Source organism: Musca domestica, unplaced genomic scaffold, assembly GCF_030504385.1.
Source record: "Musca domestica strain aabys unplaced genomic scaffold, Musca_domestica.polishedcontigs.V.1.1 8, whole genome shotgun sequence".
Taxonomy (NCBI): domain Eukaryota; kingdom Metazoa; phylum Arthropoda; class Insecta; order Diptera; family Muscidae; genus Musca; species Musca domestica.
In genome coordinates, this window is record NW_026712409.1 from 233881 (window position 1) to 256947 (window position 23067).

General features: G+C 37.7%; 3 protein-coding genes, 1 long non-coding RNA gene and 4 pseudogenes across 4 annotated transcripts; 6 read left to right on the top strand and 2 right to left on the bottom strand.

Annotated features, from left to right (window-relative positions):
- Positions 1 to 561: 561 nt before the first annotated feature.
- Positions 562 to 3999, bottom strand: LOC131806590 (RNA-binding protein spenito-like). Its single transcript, XM_059130906.1, is given in 7 exon segments — positions 562 to 1120; positions 1122 to 1519; positions 1522 to 2214; positions 2217 to 2465; positions 2468 to 2898; positions 3087 to 3677; positions 3883 to 3999. Coding segments are annotated over 6 exon segments (2349 nt in total). The 5' UTR covers positions 3599 to 3677; positions 3883 to 3999; the 3' UTR covers positions 562 to 1054.
- A 2228-nt stretch (positions 4000 to 6227) lies between these two features.
- LOC131806637 (uncharacterized) lies at positions 6228 to 6712 on the top strand. Its single transcript, XR_009344125.1, has 2 exons — positions 6228 to 6362; positions 6424 to 6712. It is a non-coding gene; the product is annotated as an uncharacterized LOC131806637 (long non-coding RNA).
- A 96-nt stretch (positions 6713 to 6808) lies between these two features.
- Positions 6809 to 10602, top strand: LOC131806559 (vacuolar protein sorting-associated protein 51 homolog; annotated as a pseudogene).
- A 2682-nt stretch (positions 10603 to 13284) lies between these two features.
- Positions 13285 to 15929, top strand: LOC131806576 (patj homolog). Its single transcript, XM_059130851.1, is given in 6 exon segments — positions 13285 to 13630; positions 13633 to 14526; positions 14800 to 15232; positions 15235 to 15582; positions 15585 to 15656; positions 15659 to 15929. Coding segments are annotated over 6 exon segments (2115 nt in total). The 5' UTR covers positions 13285 to 13420; the 3' UTR covers positions 15817 to 15929.
- On the bottom strand, positions 15915 to 16651 carry LOC101888885 (protein JTB). The gene has a single exon (XM_005182693.4). The coding sequence runs from the start codon at positions 16574 to 16576 to the stop codon at positions 16121 to 16123; it is 456 nt and encodes a 151-aa protein (XP_005182750.1). The 5' UTR covers positions 16577 to 16651; the 3' UTR covers positions 15915 to 16120.
- A 1586-nt stretch (positions 16652 to 18237) lies between these two features.
- On the top strand, positions 18238 to 18935 carry LOC131806560 (alsin homolog; annotated as a pseudogene).
- A 63-nt stretch (positions 18936 to 18998) lies between these two features.
- Positions 18999 to 19631, top strand: LOC131806561 (alsin homolog; annotated as a pseudogene).
- Positions 19632 to 22121: 2490 nt separating this feature from the next.
- Positions 22122 to 22722, top strand: LOC131806562 (alsin homolog; annotated as a pseudogene).
- The last annotated feature ends 345 nt before the right edge of the window (positions 22723 to 23067 follow it).

Here is a 23067-nt window from a genome sequence, read left to right on the forward strand (position 1 = left end):
ACTGTTGAAACAAACATTACTTTCACTTCACTTAGACTCATCCAAGGTGGACATAAATATGATTCCATCAAAAAATTGTATTCACCACAGGTATCTATTAACGACATGTGTCTAAGAAGAATGGAACAACACACCACACATTTGTATTCAAATTCAATAAAGAAATTATCCATATCATCAAAATTGGATGGCTCCATAGAGCTCCATAGATTATATGTGGTTTTGGAACTTCACCATACTATAACAAGCACATACGATTCATAACACCCTTTTAAACTATATCTAATGCATATCCGAAAAACGAACTCACTTTGGAAAGTCAAATCTATATCTTTGATGTTTAGTGTAACACTGCCACTGATGTTATAGAGTTTATTAGATGGGCCTCGGCTGAAACAGCCCACTAGAATCGAAGTCACACAAGAAAACATCACTACAGCCATTATGATGATCCACATATTGCCAACACTACTCGTAAATATATGTATACATTTATCGTAAACTAAAACTGCTGATTTGATTTGCAAACTAATTGAAAAAATAAACAATTTTAAATTCACATTTCATTTCGCAGAGCATCATGATCGCAAATTTAACTTTCCTTCGGGATATATTCACACTTTCACATTTTTGATGATATTTCCATATATAACTTTGGAAGCTAAATCTATGTATAAGTTTTGTATTCATAGTTGGCACAGTTCAACGACAGGTAGCAACACGACTGTGGAGCAAAATAGATATACCAATTAAAAATGTGCATATTCGGGTGCAACATATATGGATGTCTTTGCCATGGAAAGCAAAGATTAGCATTTGTGAATTTATATATTATACAATGGAGCTTGATTATCGGGATGGTAGGAGGAGGGGTTTTAGTATGTATGTATGGATGTAGTTTTATGTGTATGGACACGTTATTCTTATTCGGAATTTTGGTATTATTAATTAATTTGTCAAGAATGTGAAGGGGGATGATCAACGTTTTACTTGTCAATCAAAATAATTATTCATGTGAAATCAATGAATTGATGTAGGACATTTTTTCCTTCTTTTAAGCAGTTCCACCTCTCACCACTACTACCACGAGGTGGTCCTCCTTAAATGACTCTTCACTGACAGGACGAGCAAGTTCTCTTCAATAATTCCGCTGAAAAGTCACAAGGTGGAAACGCATACAACACGCCAGTGGCTTCCGTCTCTTTGTTTAGCAATGATATAACACCAGCAGCTTCTTTCTGCTTGAGATATGAAACCAAGTTCCGCAAAGGTCTGGTTTGCACTGAACTATCTTCGGAAGCAATCGTTGTGGATGTAGAGCCAGCCAAGCCTAAGAATATGGCATGGGAGGACGACGAGGTAATGCGTTTCTGCACATCTTCCAATTTTGGCGGATCGAGACGTAGCCGTTGGGTGATTCGCAAATTATGCTTTCCTTCTTCATCACGCATTAGCGAGTCTACAATATCGGCATCACCATCGGTAAGATGAAATTTGGCTGGAAACAAGGAACTCTTAGGATAAGGGCACCTTGCCAAACAACCGTGCATTTTCGAGCCACATCGGAAAGAGCGCGAGCCGATGCTAAAGATGTCGAGCCATTACGACGCTGCGATGAATCTGAGTCAGAACCAGGAGAATGTGTTCGCTTATGTGGAGAACGTGAACGCGAACGATCAGCTCGGATTTCGCGGGAAGCGGACCGACCTCTTTCGAATCCAGGCTCACCAGGTGGGCGACGCCATTCATCTTCAATACCAGCTGGTGGTGGAATGGCCGACGTTGATGTTGGAGCTAAAGTGCTGGGATGTATTGGGCGATGAACATCATTGGGATAATGATAAGATCCCCGGCCGCGTCCGCGATAACCTCCACGCCCACGATATGATCCACGGGGAGGATACGGCGAATACCCCCCACGAGGAGCATAGTGATGATGATGATGATGTGGCTCTTCATAATGATAATCGTATTCTGGACGTCTGTATTCTGCAGCTGATATGGCAGCTTCGTCATATTTTGGCTTAAAAGGAGCAGCTGTGGGCGTCACGCCTGGGAGCTCCGAGAAATCGGTTCTAAGCCTTCTTTCGGGACCACCTAAGGGAAATCCGCGCATTTCCTTAACTGCAGCTGTTGCTGCTTCCACGGTTTCGTATTGAATATAAGCACAAGTATCGCCTTTTTGGTACTCGATTTTTTTAATGGCTCCGAACGATCAAATTCCCTCTCCAGTTGTGTTACAGATGTCCAGGCGCCCAAACCACCGACCCATATACGAGTGGCTGGAGTAACTTTGCCATAGCCTATCTTGCATTGAAACTTTCCAATGTATTGTCCAGACAATTCGCACTTGGCCCTGTGCGCCATATCTAAATTTTGGTACCGCACAAAAGCAAAGGCATTTCCTGTACCAGGTGGCGGTCTTTTGATATCAATATCGTCCACAATACCATATTTTCCAAAATACGGCGTAATTCTTCATCTGAAATAGATACTTCTAGGTTTCCAGCAAAAAGCGTGCGAGTAGCAAGAGGGTCATCTTCGGGTTGAACATGATGTAAATAATTGGGAAATTTATCTTTTTTGTTTTCAGGCTTTTCATATGGTACATGAGGTCTTGGGCCAAGGTGGCGAGGTGGACCACCATAATGTGGTGGAGGCCCATGAATATGCGGGGGACCGCGATGTATTGGAGGCCCACGAGGTGGCATTGGGTATTCATGATGGATCGGGCGGTATTCTCTGGAATGAGGATGTGAAGAAATATGCGGTGGTCCATACCGATCATAAGGGTCCAATGGTGGTCGGCGGTGTTCCGGTGGTCCAGGGGGAGGCACTGGCACTCGTGAGTAATGGTAGCGGTCATATTCCGGTGGCGTCAGTGAACGTCCTCGCGACCTGCAAATAAATTACTTGTGTATAATAAACTCTTGATGCACATAATCTCGACTAACATAAACATAAAGGTCATAATTTAATAAAATCAAAGGTATTTATTTTTGCATCGTGCTTGGAAACAATAATTATGATTTTGATAATAGTAACTATATCATATATAATGGGTATAAAGTTAACATTTTTCTTACCTGTGTTCACCGCGACCTGAAGACTCATATACTGGCTCTACCAAGGCCACTTTATCATAGAGAACAATTCTTGGCTTATGATGTTTCGCTTCCCTAGCATCTTCAGCTGTACGGAAGCAAACGTACGCTACCCTTTCATCCAAGTCATGGGAAATACGAATGCTAAAATCGCCAAACTTTTTGTATTCACGATACAAAGTTTCTTTAATGAATTCATCAGATGCTTTCGAGTGCAAGGCCGACACACAAAGAACTTTATAAGATGGCCTGTCAGAAGTTGGCATGGGGGCGCCACGAATATACTCTTCCCGGTGAGGAGACCCGCCAGTATAACGGGCACGAGGGCTGGGGGAGCGTCCAACACGGCGTCTTAAACGGTCTGGAGACATGCGCTCCGGCGAGTCCCCGGCCATGCCTCCGTTATCATATGCACCGCGTCCCATAGCTGTAGAACGAGAGCGTGAAGAATGACTTGTTCTGGATGGTGAATCTCGTGAAGCGCTACGTTTCATAATATGTACCTTAGCAGTTGAGTTGAGCAGCTTCACGAATGATGTTCATGAGCAACTATACAAACCCCTTTAATATTACCTAAAACAACACCCACAAATAGAGGCAAACAGGGAATTACATAGCAGAATAATCTATTTAAGAAACCTCAACGTTTTCATTTTATGTAAGATGTAAATTCATTAACCAAAATGGCGATCAGTCAATCCTACATACATACAAAAAAAACGCCGCCACTCAAATGAGCAACAATATTTGCTTAGTAAAAGTAAAAAAAAAACCATACCTTCCCGATAATATCACAATCCTCAATACTGCCGTGGAATGAAATAAATTACAATTAAACACGTTCTAGTCTGTATCTATTATATTTGCAACTGAAATATATGCGCGACTCTTATTAATACAGAAAATTGAAATCACCCCGAATGATGACCGAAATAGAGATGCCAAACAATCGATATTATCGATGCCATATAAAAGTTATCCATCGATTTATTGCCTTTTTCAACGATATATCGAACGTTATGCTAGTTATTATACCTAGTTCTCATTGGAATTTAAAGTACGTGGTTCGTACGTGGAAAACGACGGCAAGATTTAATGCGGCTCTGTAATCCCTTTATGAAATGTAACAAAATATGCCTACCATGACTTCTTATGTGCTTACACCTTTATTTGGTACATGAAGACAAGCAGTTTAAATTATATAAAATGTCTGTCAGCTGATCTGCGTTTACGTAAACCTATACGCTTTTCCATTTCTAACGAATTTTCAAAAATATTTATTTATGATTCAAATAACTCATTTTTTATCCGATGTTGGTATCGGTAGGAAAATAAAGGAACTTCTTATCGCAATTTCAATCACGTTGTTCGCTTTCCTGAATTAGGTACACGAATTCATAGAATACGGCACGATTCGTAGTTCCATGGTAAAACCATGGTAAATAAAAAGGTAAGGTAGAGCTCCCAGCTGATTACAATTTTTTTCTAAGTGTGCCCGATTTCTGCAAATTTTGTGTATGTATTTGTTGTTTTGAAAAATAAAAACAAAATATTTTCAAATCAATGATTGGAAGAAACTTAAATTGCGGGCGCGCATTACTAATATTAACGAGATTTACCATGGAATTGAAAGATTGAACACTTAGGATCAAATTTTTTTTAGAGAACATCCAGGCATTTCATTCATCATTCGTGTTATTCGACTCATTTTAGAAATGACAAAAAAATACCAAATAAATGAAAACAACTTGTCGCCTATAATTTGAATATTCTGACAGGCATAGCCTCAGGGCTGTATTTCTGTAGTTTACGAAGCTGTTCAACCTCCTTATTGTACCATGGGTAAAACCATGGTAGAATTACGTAGTTCATAGCAACATAATTTCTTTTTTCAAAAAATTTGTTTGTGGTTTTTAATATAAATTTGTGCGAAATCATATGAAATACGCATTAATATGAATAGACGAGATTATTGATTTTTCTCCAAAGATTTATTGTATTATTAATATTAAATTTACATTCATATTTAAGGTGAGAGTACATAAAACGCTCTTTTGGTTGCTTAAGCTGCAAGAATTTAAAAGTTATACTACGATATCGATGTATGCCTTTATGATATCAAAATGCAAAACTAGTAAATTCTTTGTTTACATTTTTGGACATATAACTCTGACACTTGTATTACATACAAAACAGATTTGTGTGTGGTTGTTGTTACGTATGTACAAATACCACTTGCTGTTACCTGTATAATTGTACCGTGCATGTTCTGGAACGGACAAATATTACACATAAAAGTTGTGTTCCAGTACTTTGTTAGTAGTAAAACTAGCAGAAGAGAGAACAGTTCGAATGTTCTTCTCATTTAGGTTTGCTCAAAAAATAAGGGAACGGAAATTAGCAGAAATGCGATAAAATGTCAAATTCAAAATTCCAAAAGTAAACAGTCTAAATCGGACTGGTGAAACCTTATTGAAAAGAGCGCCAACATTTAAAAAATGAGTATTGAAGACGATAAGTTAAACTTAATAATATATCCTTTTTTCCTTTAAGCTGGAAATACATAAAGCGCTTATCTGGCTGGCTTAAGTCATCGGCTGGCTTCTTCGGAAATGAACAGAGGAGCCTAGGGCCAAAATCGAACTAAGGTCAACTTAAACCTCCTTTGTTCATCTACGAAGAAGCCAGCCGATGACTTAAGCCAGCCAAATATGCTCTTTATGTATTTCCAGCCTTAGTTTTCAATTTGATCATTTCTTTATTGAAATGTATCAATACATTTTTCAACCTTGTTAGCCCTGCCAATTAAATGTCAAATTTACAATATGCACATTTCTACTCGGCCAAATTCATGTAGCTAAAACAAGCAGAAATGTGCACCACTCAGCGCCATTTTTTTCTCGAGAGAGCTGCAAGTTTTGCTAGTTTTGGAGTACGGGAACGCGTTGTAGCAGAATTAGTGCTAATTAGTACTAATTTGCAGGTTCTGGAACACAACTAAAATGATACAGTGAGCCGCACAATTGATTATGAAAAGTCGATTTATCGGGTTTGACCAAAGTCGTCTTTTTCGAGTAATCGAAAGTCGAGTAACCTATCCCGATTTTCATATACAATAATATATACATTACCACTGAGATCGTTGAAATCGGCATTTGAACAGATATTGAGCACGAAAAAAAGTTATTCTAAATATCAACGGAAGAGTTATTAATTCTATTCTATAAATACCCTGCATGATAGAAGAGCAAACCACCAGTAAGAAATAATATGCTACTTTGTTGCTATGTTGTCGCATATATATCGTGTATCAATTTAGGACAATTTGCAAGAATTTCATCAGTAAACATTGCTTTCAATCAGAGATATATTACTCCTTCGATAAGGAAATGGAAGCTAGTATTCCTGCGCTACACTGTCCAATGCATTTTTGTTTGCTAGACTGAACTATGGAGAATCATAGCTTGAATGTGTGGAGCTGTTATGGCATGACAAGTCGAAACATATGTAAATAGCCTTTGGCGACAACTACTATTTTTGTCTGGCTTAGAGAAGATTGGATCAATCGATATGTCAATAGAATTATGGGTTGTCTGGTTAACACTGGAGATTCCGATATATTTATTTTCAATGCAGTTCAGGTATATGGGGAATATTTGAAACAACTCTGGTTTAGTAAAAACTCTCGGATTTTGTTTTTTAAAATGTCTTCCAGAAGTAGGTGTTTACACCCTTATTCCGGGAAAACATTTTTCTTGGGAGACGGACACGGATATTTGACCCAAAATTCCTAGTCCAAGACCCGGGCGTACTAAGCAGATATGGACAATATAGGTATAATTAGAAAGCTAATGAAATACTATCCAAAAGGATGGGGCTATTTAAAAACGGTTCCGGAATTGTGTAAAAATTGTTGATTTTTTGGACCCGCATTTTTTTAAACCCCAAAAGTCAAAGAAGGGCCCATTTTGGGAGTTCACAAAAAATCGGCTTGTCTGGGTTCAAAGACCCATAACTCTGGATCCAAGAAAGGTAATAACACATGTTGTAGAATTTGGGAAGTTTATAGTGTCACTACAATTTGGCATAAATGTTGTGGACTCCCAATGGGGCCTCTTAGACTTTTGGGATTTTTTTTAAACAATTTCGGAATCAGAGAAAAGACCGAGAGAGAGAGAGAGACTAAAACTAGAGCTATGTTGGAAGCTTTGAAATGTAAAGATTTTTTAGAATAGAAGTAGTTTCAATCCCAAAATACTCTCCCGACTATGGTTATGGTTCTTTAAAATATTAAATTCTTCGAAATGTAGCCCTTTCAAAAATTCCAAACATTCGCATTTTTCAACATACATAAAAAACAAGAAAAGTACATGTTTTCAACTGTTGTGGTGAAAAAACGTCGAAGGAATGCCACAATGAAATGTCTCACAACTTTAAATTTTAATATTGTAGGTGAGTGCGGTTTCAGTTTGCGCTGTAGCTTCATGTAACGGCACTACCCACTTTTCTGATTTTTAAGACGTAACCAGATTCCAACATTTATCTATTTCATACAGTTCAATATAAAATATCCAATATGGCCGAAATCTTTTGAATCTGTTTAAATAATAGTACTATCACCCTCGGACTCAGCCGCTCTAACAAGCTGAGCAACAGTTAAGCAAGCCAAAGGGCTCGTTTCAACATAACGAAAGTAACAACTGCAAGCAAATAAAAAGAATCAAAAAATGTAAAATGGAATAAAATCAACAATGAATGAACAAAGTCGTCCAGACCGAACTTTGCGCATTTAAAATTTTTTTTTTTACATCATTAAAATTTATTTAGTAACAAATATAGCGTACGTATAACTAGTATAACATGCGTAATACCATTCAATCCTCATAGCAGAGAATAATGATCATATAGAAACCAAACACAGTCCATATGACATGGACACAACAGCCTTTGATTCTGAGGTTTATTTGGAAAAGCTTCTGAAGGTATGTTAGCTTTTCCTTATATCATATCAGACAGTGTAGTAATTATTTTTCATTTATAGGATTATTCACTGAAACAGATAATGGACACCGAGCAGCAGTTGTAAAGGATACCCAAACTCTACACTCCGATATGCAACGTTGGTGTATGAAAATTACAATAAATTCATTTCGGCAACTGACACCATCCGCAAAATGAAGAATGACTTCAACAAATGGAATCTGACATGAACTTATTGAAGGAAAAAATGGGAACGATCACCAACTTCAGTGAGCAGATAACGGGAACACTTCAAGGTACCAGGTCGCAGCTATGCAAACTTTCAGAGAAACATTCATTGCTAAAACGTTGCAGTTTCTATCATCTCTGCCCGCAAGTTAAAGGAGCACATAGAGGAGCAAAATTATGTTCAATGTGTTCAAGATTATGTGCATGCTAAAAAAGTATTTGAGCAATATGGACAACAACCCTCATTTGATGGTATTCGAAAAGACTGCGACATTATTATGGCAGATTTGAAGCAAAAACTAAGAGCTGAATTTCATATGTCGGGAAAGACGGCGGAAACATTAACAAAAATGGGGGACTTGCTGCTACAACTTGATGAGAAGCCGTCAGATATGGGCGGCAGAAATGTTAGTTTGTGCTTCAAAGCGACTACATGAACAGATTGTTATGCTCCAGGACCAAACCGAACGTGATATGATCGAATTCGTCGACTTGGGCATCGATGGCTTCCTCAGAGATCTAACATTAGTAGTTACTGCGTACTACGACATGTTTGTGGCGAAACATTACGACGGCGAAAGAGACGACTTTCAGGAGGTAGCTTTGAAAGAACTGAACTCCTTTTTAAACGAAAACATAGATAATATATGACGCTTGTCCAGGACCGTGTTGAGTCAGACATTGGTCTAGGCGACACCACATTATGCTGCGAGCATTGGATCGCTTACAGAGGCGCTTATTAGCTATGCGCAACATCTGCTGTGGCTTGGAATTCAGCGAACACTGTTGATATTATTATTTCGGCGGCCCACCAACTTATGCAGACCCATTCCAAAGCCTTGAAGGATCATTTCGCCGATAGTTTGAGTTCGGTTCGGCTATCTTAGTTTCCACGAAGAGCGATGCTGTAGTGTCTGGTGTGCATCTCAATGATCTCATTACTAACCTTACGTAACGCTAATGGAAAAAGTGCGCGGCGTGTTACAGGATTTGTTAATTTTCCTTCAAACTGATTGGTCCTTCAATATTAAATGCGACTACAAAGGTGCTCTTTGTGTTGAAGGTATACGAGAAACTCTCTTAATTGGCTTTTTGCACCACATTTCAAAAGTTATGAATAGTTTTGGTGACTTGTCCACATCGAGTCTCCCAAATTTGTTGTTGGTGTTATCTAAGACATGTCTAGAAATGGAACAGAATGGCATTCATGTACTAGTAAGTGGAAAATTGTTTGATTGCATAGACTGGCATTTTGATATACTATATTTAACTTCAAGATTAGCTTAGTTGATGACTTATACGAAATCGATTCTGAGAATAGCACAACTCTTACCCACGAAACCGAAATATGCGCTGAAATGCGAGAAACAGCACAAAATCTTCTTGACACATATGTCCGCTTACAAGGGTCTAATATTTCGCAGATGCTCCGCAAAAGCGTGGAGACTCGCGATTGGCTCAATTGCCTTGAGCCGAGAACTGTGCGTGCTGTAATGAAAAGAGTTGTGGAGGAGATGTCATCTATAGAGACCGTTGTTGCCAGTTTGTATGAACAACAGCCACATCAGAATGAACGGACAACTGCTAGCAGTGACTCCAGCCGTAAGACCCATTTCAGCAATTTGACTGGCTCCAAACAACAGTTTCGTTCTAATTGGTCCAATTATACTCCATCACAACTGGAATCTTCCTATGTCTCCAATATACATAGATTGTTTTCAGAAAGGGTAGATATTTTCACGTCAGTGGACTTCTCTAAGGTGTCAATAGTAACAGGCATAATTAAAATTGGTTTGAAGGTATGTTATTAAAAAAGTGATACAACAGCGTGCTACATAATATGTTGTGTTCTAGACATTACTGGAATGTGTTCGTGTTCGCACTTTTAGTAAATTTGGTTTGCAGCAGATTCAGGTGGACACTCATTATCTACAAATGAATCTATGGCGTTTTGTGAAGGACGAAAAGTGAGTTAGTTTCTGCACTGTCAACACTTGCAGCCTTCTCTATAGTGAATATTTGCTACGTTCTTTTAACTATTTACAGCCTTATTAACTATTTATTGGATGAAATTTTGGGTTCAGCAGTTCATAGATGCTTAGAATCGACATTGATGGAACCAAACGCGGTGGAAATAATTTGCGAAAGGGGTTAGTAGTGCTTGTAAGTTTTCAAGTTTTACATCCTCATTTTATATTTTTATATAATCTATGCACCAGCCTAAGGACAAGTGTATTCTAAAATATTTGGATTTACTTATGACAAAAAAGAAAAAAAACCGTATTGACACTATTATGACGCATAGCCTTAGTTAATTTTAATTTACGGTACAATGAAGACAAGATAGGCTAAGTTGGAAAAATTTACAAATAAAGAGCCTACTGTATGGATAGTAATGTCAGAATTACTATCAAAGCAAATGCAACATTTCTTTTTTTCAAATAAACAAAAGAACTTGTTGCATTGATTTTGAATAAATAACCAAAAAAAAAAACAAAAATTGAATGAGAGATCACAATTTATTTTAAAATCATGTTTTATATTTTACTAAAGATTTATTTCCCAACAAAAAGTATAAATTTCGTCCATACATACATTGTAATACGCATTTTGAATGTTTTCTGAACGATTTTTCATATAATAATACAATATATAATCAAATTAATTTGGCATCATTGTACCATGGTGTAATCATTACAAGTGCTGACGTTTTGTTGAAAGTAGTCAATAACATTCAAACAAAAAAAATCTAACTTGAAAAACTAAACAAAAAAAAAACGATTTCTTCTGAATAAAAAAAAAAAATATTTCTTATTAATATTAAAGGAATTTGTTAAAATTATGCACATATATGTCTTTCGTCTGAAGACAGGTAAAGTTATATATAGGGTTATATCGGTCCGCGATATGCGATATGTTGATATGCGGGATATGCGATCCCCATAAAACGGTACCCCCATTATTCGTATTTTGATGATTTTAGCCATATTTTTCAATGGAATTGTCTGAAATTCTGCCAAGGAGTTTCTTGTGAGTACTTTATCCCCTGGAAGAGAATTTTCTATATAGGTCCACGATATCGTACAGCCCCCATATAACGGTACCTCCCAATATTCGGTATTATTCGGTATTACTTATGCAGGACCACGTCTTTGTATAGCCCCCATATAACGTACTTATGTGTACTAAATGTTACTGAACTTCTAAAATGGCACCATTTGAATTACGCTAAAAAATGAACATTTTTATGAGAATTAAGGTTCGAAAATAAGTTTGAGGGAACTATACTAAGTGGTACTAGATTTGGAACAGTTGGTTTACTGTGAACGGTTTAAGCTGAAATTTTGTATTGGGGTCCCTTTTGGTAGTAGGTTCGTAATAAAGAGGTGGTTTTAGAAATTTATGTGTTTGATAAAATTTGGCTTTGGGTGAACATATAGTGCTTGAAACCTGAAATATGTTCATGTGTAGCCTGGACAATGGAAGTAATTCTGGAAATGTGTACTTTAATTGTACGAAAAATACATTTGGGATTTGGTGAATGGATAGAGATAAATCTGAAGTTTGATGTTCAGGTTACTGATGGTGTTTGTGTTTGAGATTTGGAGGTGGCTTGGAAAATACTAAATAGTACATTTGGGATTTGGTGAATGGATAGAGATAAAACTCTGAAGTTTGATGTTTAGGTTACTGATGATGTTTGTGTTTGAGATTTGGAGGTGGCTTGGAAAATACTAAATAGTACTAAATGGAACTGGACTGGAATCTCGAAATTTGATATTGAGGTATGTGTTGGAATCAGGAATTGAGATATGATCGTTGTTTTTGAAATGTGCACTATAATTTCAGAGTTATATGTCCAAAATGCAAACAAAACAATTAAATTGCAATAAATTATTTTTAATTCAAAATATACATTTTTCGAATTTGGATTATTAAATTTACAGCGCAGAAGAATAGTTCTTAAAATATTTAATTTCAATGCTTTCACATCATTCCCCTGAATGTATAGTTGTTTGTCCTAATCTCTCAACACTTCAAGCAATCGCTAGAAAATCGTGGAAAAGGCAACATTCCTTTTAAGTTGAAACCAAACAGCATACATACATAAAGTACTCTACTCGATATATTATCCAATTTGGTGTCGCTGTTCCTAAACAGCAAAAAAAGCTTCCGAACCATCGCCTTTGGCGTTTTGTTAAGTATAACGGCGGCGATTTTTTTCTATTATTAGGCTAAAATATGTTCACATTGCTCTGCAGTGAAATTTTATATAAAAAGGGTACACAAGAAATGGAATTAAATCACAAAACGTCATATCAAGTTTGACTCTAGTATTACTACAGTGTCAAATCAGCTGGGACTTGCTGCTACCTTTAATAATTATACCATGAACTATAACCTGGAATCACAACACTACAAGGATAAAGAAAATGGAAAGTAACAAGGAACTCGAAATTGGCGCTTTGTTAAGTATAACGGCGATTTTTTCTATTATTAGGCTAAAAATGTTCACTTTGCTCTGCAGTGAATTTTATATAAAAAAGGGTACACAAGAAATGGAATAAATCACAAAACGTCATATCAAGTTTGACACCAGTATTACTACAGAGTCAAATCAGCTGGGACTTGCTGCTACCTTCAATAATTATACCATTTGCTATAACCTGGAATCACACACTACAAGAATAAAGAAAAATGGAAAGTAACAAGGAACTCGAAATAATTATCGATAACTAATAATCGACTACACAACAATGGTATCGTACCTACCGATTCCAAAGAAGAAGAAGAAGCTATTCTAAAAACAACTAATCCAATTATTTTTTCTCCTATAAACACCTAAGATAGGGCAATTAACGAAAATTAAAGAGCATACATCTAGCAGCAGATACAATGCATTGAATGCTGATATATCCAGCGCTCTACAGCAAATTGAGGCTGTAAAACGGGTGATTGATGAAAGTGATGACCCAAAATTACAGAACCAAACTGCTGAAAGTCTCAAAACTATTCTTGATATTTTACAAGATCCAGTATTTGTTTCTATTGTGCATGTCCAGGATTCTCTGTCTGAATTGAATGCTCAACTGTCGCAACATCCGTCGATGCTTCCAAATGACTTTGATATTGATATGGCAGGAAACTTGGTTCTTAGTGTCAATAATGGAGGTGATGTTTTGTACGAATTTGATGAGCGAGTTTCTACTTCATTAAACAGCGCCTCCGTCCCAAATAGCCCTGGTAGTAGCAAGGCAACGGAAGTCGCTGACAACACTATGCTGGAGCAACAACATTCCAAAATGCCCTCCTTGTCGGGGTGGAACTATTCCCTACGGATTATGTACAAATACAAGCCATTGAGCTAGTCAATGATGGTACTGGACTAGGTTTCGGAATTATAGGAGCACGTAACTCTGGCGTCATAGTTAAGACAATTTTACCAGGTGGAGTTGCGGATAGAGACGGCCGATTAAGATCGGGTGACCATATTTTGCAAATTGGTGATGTTAATTTGCAGGAGATGGTATCGGAGCAAGTCGCAGCTGTGTTGCGGCAATCAGGAACACATGTACGTTTAGTTGTTGGTCGTGCAATTGAACAGCCATCTCCAGTTGGGTTTAATTTGGAAGCGGGTAGTGCAATTGTTCCGGCTAGAGTTTTAGTTGATCGTGCTGAACTTGAGCGGTACTTGATATCAACTGGCTTTCCTGAAATTTTTGGGGAAAGTTCAAATGCTTCCACCCCTCAGACAACGACGGAAGATGACCGATTTGTGTATAGGGGATCCAAGCCCATTATAGACCTCTTAGAATTGCCCGAAACTGAAAAATTGCAAGTTGAACTTACTAAGGATGCTAATGGTTTAGGTATAACCATTGCGGGATATGTGTGTGAGAAGGAAGAGTTATCTGGAATATTTGTAAAGAGCGTATCACCAGGTTCAGCAGCCGACTTAAATGGTCGTATAAGAGTCAACGATCGCATTATAGAGGTAGATGGACAATCGTTACAGGGGTTTACCAATCACCAGGCTGTCGAGCTTCTTAAGCAGTCAGGGACAGTGGTCAATCTAAGATTGGAGCGCTATTTAAGAGGACCTAAATACGAACAACTTCAACAAGCAATTGCCGCCAATGATAAGCTTCCGTCCAGTATGCCATCTACTCCTTCACGTCCCTCGACAGCAAGAGATACGTTTGCCACCAGTGGCGTAAATGTTTTTTCCACGGAACCTGAAGCTTTTAATGTACCAGCTTCCAATATGCATAATCTATGTAATGTCACAAACGGTCAATTTACAAACATGTCTACCTTTGGAGTTGATAGAAACCCATGCTTATTCCCAAAATGCACGAAGAGACGTCAAAACAATTATATCTTCTGATGTGGTTGAAAGCAATGAACGTGATCAAATTGGGTTTGAAGTGAGTATACATATTGCTAATATTTTCTTGCTTGATTTAATAAATGTGTTTCCCATTAGGAACCACTCCATGCTAAAAATAGTGTGCTACTTACGCGACAAAAATATTATACTGAACCTGAACTCAGTGCTGAGGTGGAACAAGAAATTATTCGCAAATGGAAGAAAATTGTTGGAAATGATGTTGACGTAGTGGTGGCTCAAATTAAGAAATTTCCGGTTGGTGGTCTTGGAATATCGCTAGAGGGCACTGTAGACGTCGAAGGTGGTCGGGAGGTTCGACCACATCACTACATCCGGTCTATACTAGCTGATGGCCCTGTTGGACTCAATGGTAAACTTCGTGCTGGTGATGAATTATTAGAGGTAAATGGTGAGCGATTATTCGGTATGAACCATTTGGAGGTAGTGGCTATTCTAAAGGAGCTTCCCATTGATGTTCGTATGGTTTGCGGTCGTAGCAAGACAGAATTAATGTCTTTTTCTGATGACACCTTAAAGAGTTGGAAAGTAATTTAGAAAAACTTGTTCCGGCCTCTGATAGACTAGTAAAAGCAAAATCAGATGGCAATCTAGCCACTTCATCACCAACCACAGAAGAATCGTTCAAGTTCAAATCGCGCTCTTTGGAGCCTTTGACTGGTTTGGCAATGTGGTCAGAAGAGCCCCAAATAATAGAACTCATAAAAGGAGACCGGGGTTTAGGTTTCTCCATACTTGATTACCAAGACCCAATGGATTCTAACGATTGCTTGATTGTCATTCGTTCACTCGTTCCAGGAGGAGTAGCCCAGATGGATGGCCGTCTTATACCAGGTGATCGTCTGTTATTTGTAAACAATATAATTTGGAAAATGCTACTCTTGACCAGGCTGTCCAAGCTTTGAAAGGGGCCCCTAAGGGCATTGTTCGCATTGGGTGGCTAAACCACTCCCCATGACAGATACATCTTTAAAGTCAAACGGAAACAATTCCATCGTATCAAATAACGCAGATGTTGAGATGAATGTTCAAAAGTGTGATTTTCAGAGCCTAACCAGTCCCCCTGAAGAAATTAATTCCCCGAACCAGATTTGATTTCAAATTGGCGAAAGTAATCAAAATCATTTTTTAAATATCTCCTTTAACAATAAAGTGCGTATATATACATAAAAGCAGAATAAATTACATAAATGTTGTTGGTATATGTACATTTTATTTGTTTATTTTCGACAGATTATGCTGACATAAATGTCTAAACATTATTTTTTTATGGAATACAATAAATAAGACTAATTTATGGTTGCATTAATTATAGAAGTCAACATGAACCTTATTTTAAGATCTAGGACTGAATTTGTGTATCCTCCAATGCTGTATAAAATACCTAACATCCATCATCTTAAGTTCGATTGAGTTGTCGCTCCAGTTTTTGATGGGTACGTCTTGATAAAATTCGATGACGAGCAAATGACAGAAAGTACGTGAAAAGGCCAAAGACGAAGCAACAAACTTCAAAATGCACAAAGTTCTTCTGGTCAATGGCTACAATCCTATCGCAGCTCTTAATGACGATTTCTCCACTGTCATTACAGCGTAGGACTTCTTTATATTTCGTATGAACACATACTCCCAAACTTCGACTCACCAAGTCGAACTCGGAACATTTGTGACATTCCTGTATTACTGAGTATTTTTCTCGTAACCAACATGTCGAATTATTTTCAATAACAAATTGAGGTTTTCGAGCGGGACCACTTATATCTAAGCGCGATTCTATTATAAGAACACATACAGTCAGGGCCACAAGCAGTGTTAATCCCAATAGCATGTGTTTCTTCTGACAAATTTCCAACATGATCAGATATATTTTCAATCTTTAATGATTGCTGTGTGAAATGAAAATATTAGATTTTTGTACGATAATGTCGATAAAAAATGTCAATCGATACCCCTCTTACATCGATACTATCGAATCGATTTTGCCATCGATTGTTTGCTCCTCTATCTCCAGTACTCATAATTTCCATAATGTGATAAATCCAAAGATAATCAAATTTGTTTACCAACCAAAGAAACGATGGAATGCAACGACAGTCGGGAAGATGTTGATATGATTCTTACATATTTTATAACGGCGTGAGAGTTTCCATTGAATGGGACAAAAGAAATGTACCTCCCTCAATGCAATCTTCTTGCAGAGTGATACAGCGTATATGTTCCATAACATCAACTTATTTTTTATTGACTGTGAACAATTCCCTATATGAGGCCGTATTAAATCCAAGTAAATTAATTCTCCGTCTGACGTTTATTCGAGGATCCGTGCATGATGTCCAGTTCTGTAGAGATTTCGGTGTGTTGTATATAGTGGAGGATAATGGCACGGTTCTAGCGCAGTCATTACAGAATAACGAAATTTTGGCCGAAAACTGGCGGTTGCTTACGTTCGACCCTCTTGATTATCGGAAGAGGGTGTGCATATTAAACAAGTATGTTGCTCTTCGGATGGTGTCATTTTCGTTTCGGAATCTTCAGATATATATTGTATTGGCAACTATGTAAATAGCACTCTATCAGCGGATTACTACCAGCCAAAATTAGTACGACTCTTCTCAAATCCGATAGATATTTTAGACGTAAAGGGCGGAAAGAACTTTTTCGTTTTTCTAGTCAGGAGGAGATTGGAAATGAAACAAAAGGCATAACAAATAGCACATGTGGTAATAAATCTAGCATAATAGTCACTCAATAAGTATCTAATGTAGGACCATTACGTATATATTTCAGATGATCTTCCGGATCTTGTCTGTTCGGAATCACAATTTAAAAGAGAAGAATCGGAAACTCCCACAACACTAGATTCAACCTGCTCAAATAGAACTTTGGGTGCTAATATACAGCGTTTGACAAGTTTGGTAGAATATTGCTTCAAACTGAAATCTATACCCTTGGAACTCCCAATAATGGAGTGCTTGTACAGGAGACCATATTAATCGTGATTCAATTTTTGCTGTACAAAAGCTGAAAGACATAGGAGTGTGTGGTGTATCAGTTGGTAACGAGTATACCATTGTAAAAACAATTGATGGAACATTTTACCAATGGGGAAGTGCTCGGCAGCAAATAACCAAGACATCTTATGGCAGTGAACAAAGTAGTCCAACCGAAATGGCTTTTCACAATGTCACTAACTGCAATGTTTTGGAAGCTTGTTGTGGTGACAGCAAAACAATATTCTTAACAACACAAGGTGACTTGTACGAATGGGAAAACTGCCTTGTTTGCCAGGAGAGTGAGTCCTCCTCGAAAAGGTCAATTCATACAGTGACGGAGTATCGTTTCCCTTACTAATTACTTGTTTAAATTTAAATTTATAATCACAAGCATTTGAACAGAAGATTTACAACCATATATGGTCATTTCCAAACTCAAACTAAGACCATGATTCGACATCAACACACTTTCTCAAGCTAAAAAAAATTGTTGAGAAATTTTCTTAAAAGAGCTTCAGGAGATATGCGACCAGTGGCAGAATGTGTTTTTTATGGGGCCGCCTTGCTAGACTCTTTAGCACAACTATATTGGTCGGCCAACGAAGATGTTGGTGCGCTGTTAATAATATCTCACTTTCGCGAATGTCTCCAAATACTTGACACTTACTCTAAGCTTTTCTGTGATATGTATTCCATAGATGGTTTTCAAGCTGTTCAAAACATTCCCCAAAGCTCAAGAAATGTTGCAAAAGAAAACTTCGATTCCTCGTCGTCTTCGGCAAATGAAGGAGACGAACGAAATGTTTTAAAAATATTTAAAAGTTCTTTTCAATTATTTCCCCATATCAGCCAGTTGTTGGAACAAATACAAAAATTCGATTGCAAATACAAGGAGAAATTGGAATTGTGGTTGGAATTTGTACGAAAAAATCGCATTGATATGGAGTTGGCAGAAAACACACGCGACTTCTGGCGATCCAATCAAAAAATTCAAAAATAATACATTTGAAACGAAAGAACCGACGTGTCATACTGACTTCTACTTCGGTGCCCATTAATTGTCGCATTCAATGATGGGACTGATCACACCCATTTATTCTTTTCACTGACTTCTTGTGTCAAGTTGGAAACCATGTAACCACATTTCCATTAGAAGCAGTATGGCTGAAAAAGGATGAGTCCGGAATAACAATTAAGACGCCAGAAAAAAGTTCACATTAGTTGCCCGCACCCCACTTGACAGAGATCTTTGGTATGATCAGCTGGAATCTTCTATAAAATATATTGAACTTGCCCGAAAAACTGAAGATTCCGGAAGTACGTTTGATATATTATCGTTTTAGTAGTCATCCCATTTATTCGGGGTGTACGCTAAGGGCAGTTTTTCGAATGCCCTAATGCATGGTAAGTGTCGACTTCAATTCCCCAATGGCAAACTCTATGCCGGAGAGATAATTCATGGCGTTATCGAAGGATGGGCGGATGTTTATGCCGAAAGTTGGACTGTATAAGGGTAACTTTAAAAATGGCAAGTTTAGTGGCCATGGGACGCTCATCATTAATGAGAAGGAAATATATGAAGGGAATTTTCGCAATGGTCTATTCCATGGTCACGGACAGCTGCATCATCCCGAGTATGTATATATTGGTGAATTTGAGGAAAACCACAAGTGTGGGTATGGCGTAATTCATCAACTCATCTCTGGAGAAAAATATCTCGGATGTTTCTGACAACAAACGAGTTGGTTCAGGAATTTGTATTACAGCCGATGGCTATTTCGAGGGTTTTTTGCCAACGGTGATCTATCCGGCAATTGCGTTGCAATATTCCCTAATCAGTATTATTACGAGGGCGAGTCTTCACTGGCTGGACCAAGTGGCGCAGGAAAGTATTATATGATAATAGAGATTCGCTAAATCAAGATCGGCAAAGTGCAGTAAGTGACTTAAGCTAAATCCATGACTTCTTTTTTGAATGTTTCTTTTGATTCAGGAATATATGCTACGCCCACTGTGAAAACGTGGTTATTGGAAATGTTCTATGTGGCCAATTGAGTGGAAAGTGGGATAGTGTAAGATTAACAATGGCTCCATAGAAATAAATGTAAAATTCCCCAATACCCTTGGTATGTATGCATAATATTGATTGTCGTAAACAAAATGTAAAAAAAATCTGAACCTGAACCATTTGCATGAAAAATCTTATTTGAAAATGGTTTCAAAAGGCATTTCTGGCTACATCGGTGACACGGGATTTTTGGAATTTAAAGTATTGCATGATTAGAAATTCTACTGCATTATTTTAGAATGATCAGTCATCAAATTAACTATAACTTTGAATACGGGTCGAAATAAGGCGGGAGTTTCAGAAATTTCTACTTCAACGGGCACGAAAAGTTTTAGAAGTTTTAAAATTATAATTTGCGAATTATGGAGCGCGGCAAACCAATAATTGGAATATACCTAAACACCTCATCTCATTCACAAAATAACCACAAATTAGCCCACACAGATACATGACGTACGATGAGGTCCATTGAACGTACAGCTCCAGTCTTATTTCAAATTACAGCCAAATCATTAGAAGGAGTCACAGAGAGAACAATTGCCCGATTTTCCAACTCTCTCAAAAACGACGATATCAATCTATGTGCATGAAGAGAGGGCAACCAATTTAATTCTCAACATACAGAACAGAATGATGTTATAAACAAATTCAAAGCAGTAGAAAATTAACCGACAAGCGAACTAACATCAGAACCATTGAATACATCACGAATGAGATCAGTGAAGCTTGGCAGACCAACAACCACGCCGAAACCGAAAAATACTTAAACACTTACGTTCATCTAGAGAATATTTCTTTTATGTTGCTCGTATCAGCAACTTTCCACGCAGGTGGAAGGGTTGAGTTCATAGAAATGCAATTAATAAATTCTGAAAATGACAGACAACGTTTGTTTCGGATCCAGTCCTCATCTTTGCATTTCTGTTTTTTTAGTGTTTATTCTCTGTCCAAATTCAGAGTTTTTCGAAATATAATATAATTGTTCATTTGTTTACCTCATTTTGTTTGAGTGAGTTTGATAGCTATTTTTTATTGTTCAATAGCTGCAAACTTGATGTGTGCATTTATAAAAAACTGCATGCATATTTTTTTCACGCGTTCCGGTTGTTCGAAAGAACATTTATGTTAATCACGACCGCTGATTTAAAGCTTTTGTTAGATCGGCTAGGGACTTAGCTTCCAATATAACAGTTGTCAAGAAAATTGGTCCACTTACAGCAGATATCGGAATACGGCCAGGACGCCCAGGGCGAAAAGGAAAACTTCTCTAAACTCTTTGCTATGTGTGTTTGGATTCCAAACTTTGGAATGTGATAATGCTGAAATAGACATTGAAGTCAATGACATTAATAATTTTTTTGCTCAGATTAGTTCCGTGCCAGTAATGAAATCGATTTCCCTCAGTTTACAGCTCTGGGTCGTCCTTTTCCTTTCGGTGTGTTCTTGAAGTCTAGAGCAGAGTCAAATGCAAGTCGGTTGGAGTTGATTAAATTCCAATGTACTTTCTTTCTATGTTCTACATTTAGTTAACTACATTTTAACTAGTTCTTCCGGTCTAGAAAAAGAAAAAAAAACAAAAGCCTGGTGTTCCAAAATAAAACTCCTTTTTCTGTCCAACTGGTAAGGTAGAGGGTATGTAGTTGTCATTACTGTAATGCTTAAGAGGTACATGGGCGTACCACAATATAATATCAACCAAATGATCTTTGGCCAAAGAAATCACTTTTGAAACCATAGTGTAGTAATTGTTTGTTTATAAATTTAAATTGCAATATACCATCCACGAGATTGATAAGAGCATAGCAGATACAATAAGCACCGCATATGCGGAATTACTTTAAATTTATTCACTTACAGTACTCTTGGGAACAATGTCGTTAACAATTACGAGAAATGGTCTAGCTTATTCGCTGATTTTGAATACGAAATTTTTGATGATTTGGCGAGTGCGACAAATACCTCTAAAGCTATAACTTTTGCCTTCTGGAATCGCGTGTTGGCATTTGTAAACAAACAACAAGAGATCGAAAATGAGAAAATGGCGATCTAGACATGATTAGTGGAAAGAACGGAAGCAGGGACTGGAGCGTATTAGAATTGGATTCAATTGATAAACTTAGCTTGAACTCATCGAACTTCTGCTACGATCAGCAGGTGGAGTTAAACAAACTGAATCACTCGCAGTCGCAGGACAACCTTTTTAATGGATGGGATTTTTACAATTCGGACCTGTTAAACACTTTTGGTAGTGGAAAGATAAAAAGTCAAGGTAGTGAAGACAGGAACATGTCAAGATTCCCAGCCCTAGTAGCAATTATGGAAAGCCATGGAACAACACATGGGATTCCTTTAATGACAGTGCTCTGGGTATAGCGAAATGATAGATGACAGGTAATAATAGATTGATTGATTCGAAAAATACGTGAAATTGTAAATATTCCAGTATTTCACTGCACACCGAAATGGACATGATACCATCGTTTGGAATATCAGAATTAGGTGATCAGGACTTGGGTGCCATAAAGTCATACTTATACGATGCCTTCCGATATCGCTATCATCCCCTGAAACATCTCAACGACCGGATAACGCAAGCATTCTATCGATCTTACGGATGCTGGAAAGTGAAACCAACATCGCTTTTAGCGAAACAAGCAATGCTCGAGTGGGAATCGATATCACACAGAGTGTACAAGTTTGTACGCCGTCTGTTTCCAGCATTACCAGAGGATTACTGTGTAATTGGTGAACAAAGGAGTTTGTCTCCCATGTCACGTTGCTGTATCCCATACTATTATCGGAGAACATCTACTCAATGCTATTTGTTTTGTATGCCAACCAATATAGTCAAAAAGACGAAATGTATCGCCAAACATCATCATTCAGGCCGAAAAGCTAAGCGATGAGGAGCTAATCCACCGTTTGGACTTCGACAGGTAAATATAGAGAATAGTTCTTTATGGCTTTCTACTAATCATGCGTTTAGAGGTCTGCTTGCGGTGATTAAAACCGAACAATTTGTGGAGGCAATCGAATGCTGAATAAGCTTAAAGAAAAATAGCCCCATAGCCATGTTAACTGTGATAGAAAATTGTATGGAGAAGTTGACTCAAGCTTACAGGACGATTTCGCGAGGTAATACCAAATAGTTCTTTTAAAGCACGTTTAGCAACAACAACATAAATTTGCCGACACAATTTCGATAGTCACCACAGTTTCAATCAGACGTTATTATGCCCCTAACATTGGTGCTATTGCTGCGAGCTGGCATTCATCATCTGGGGG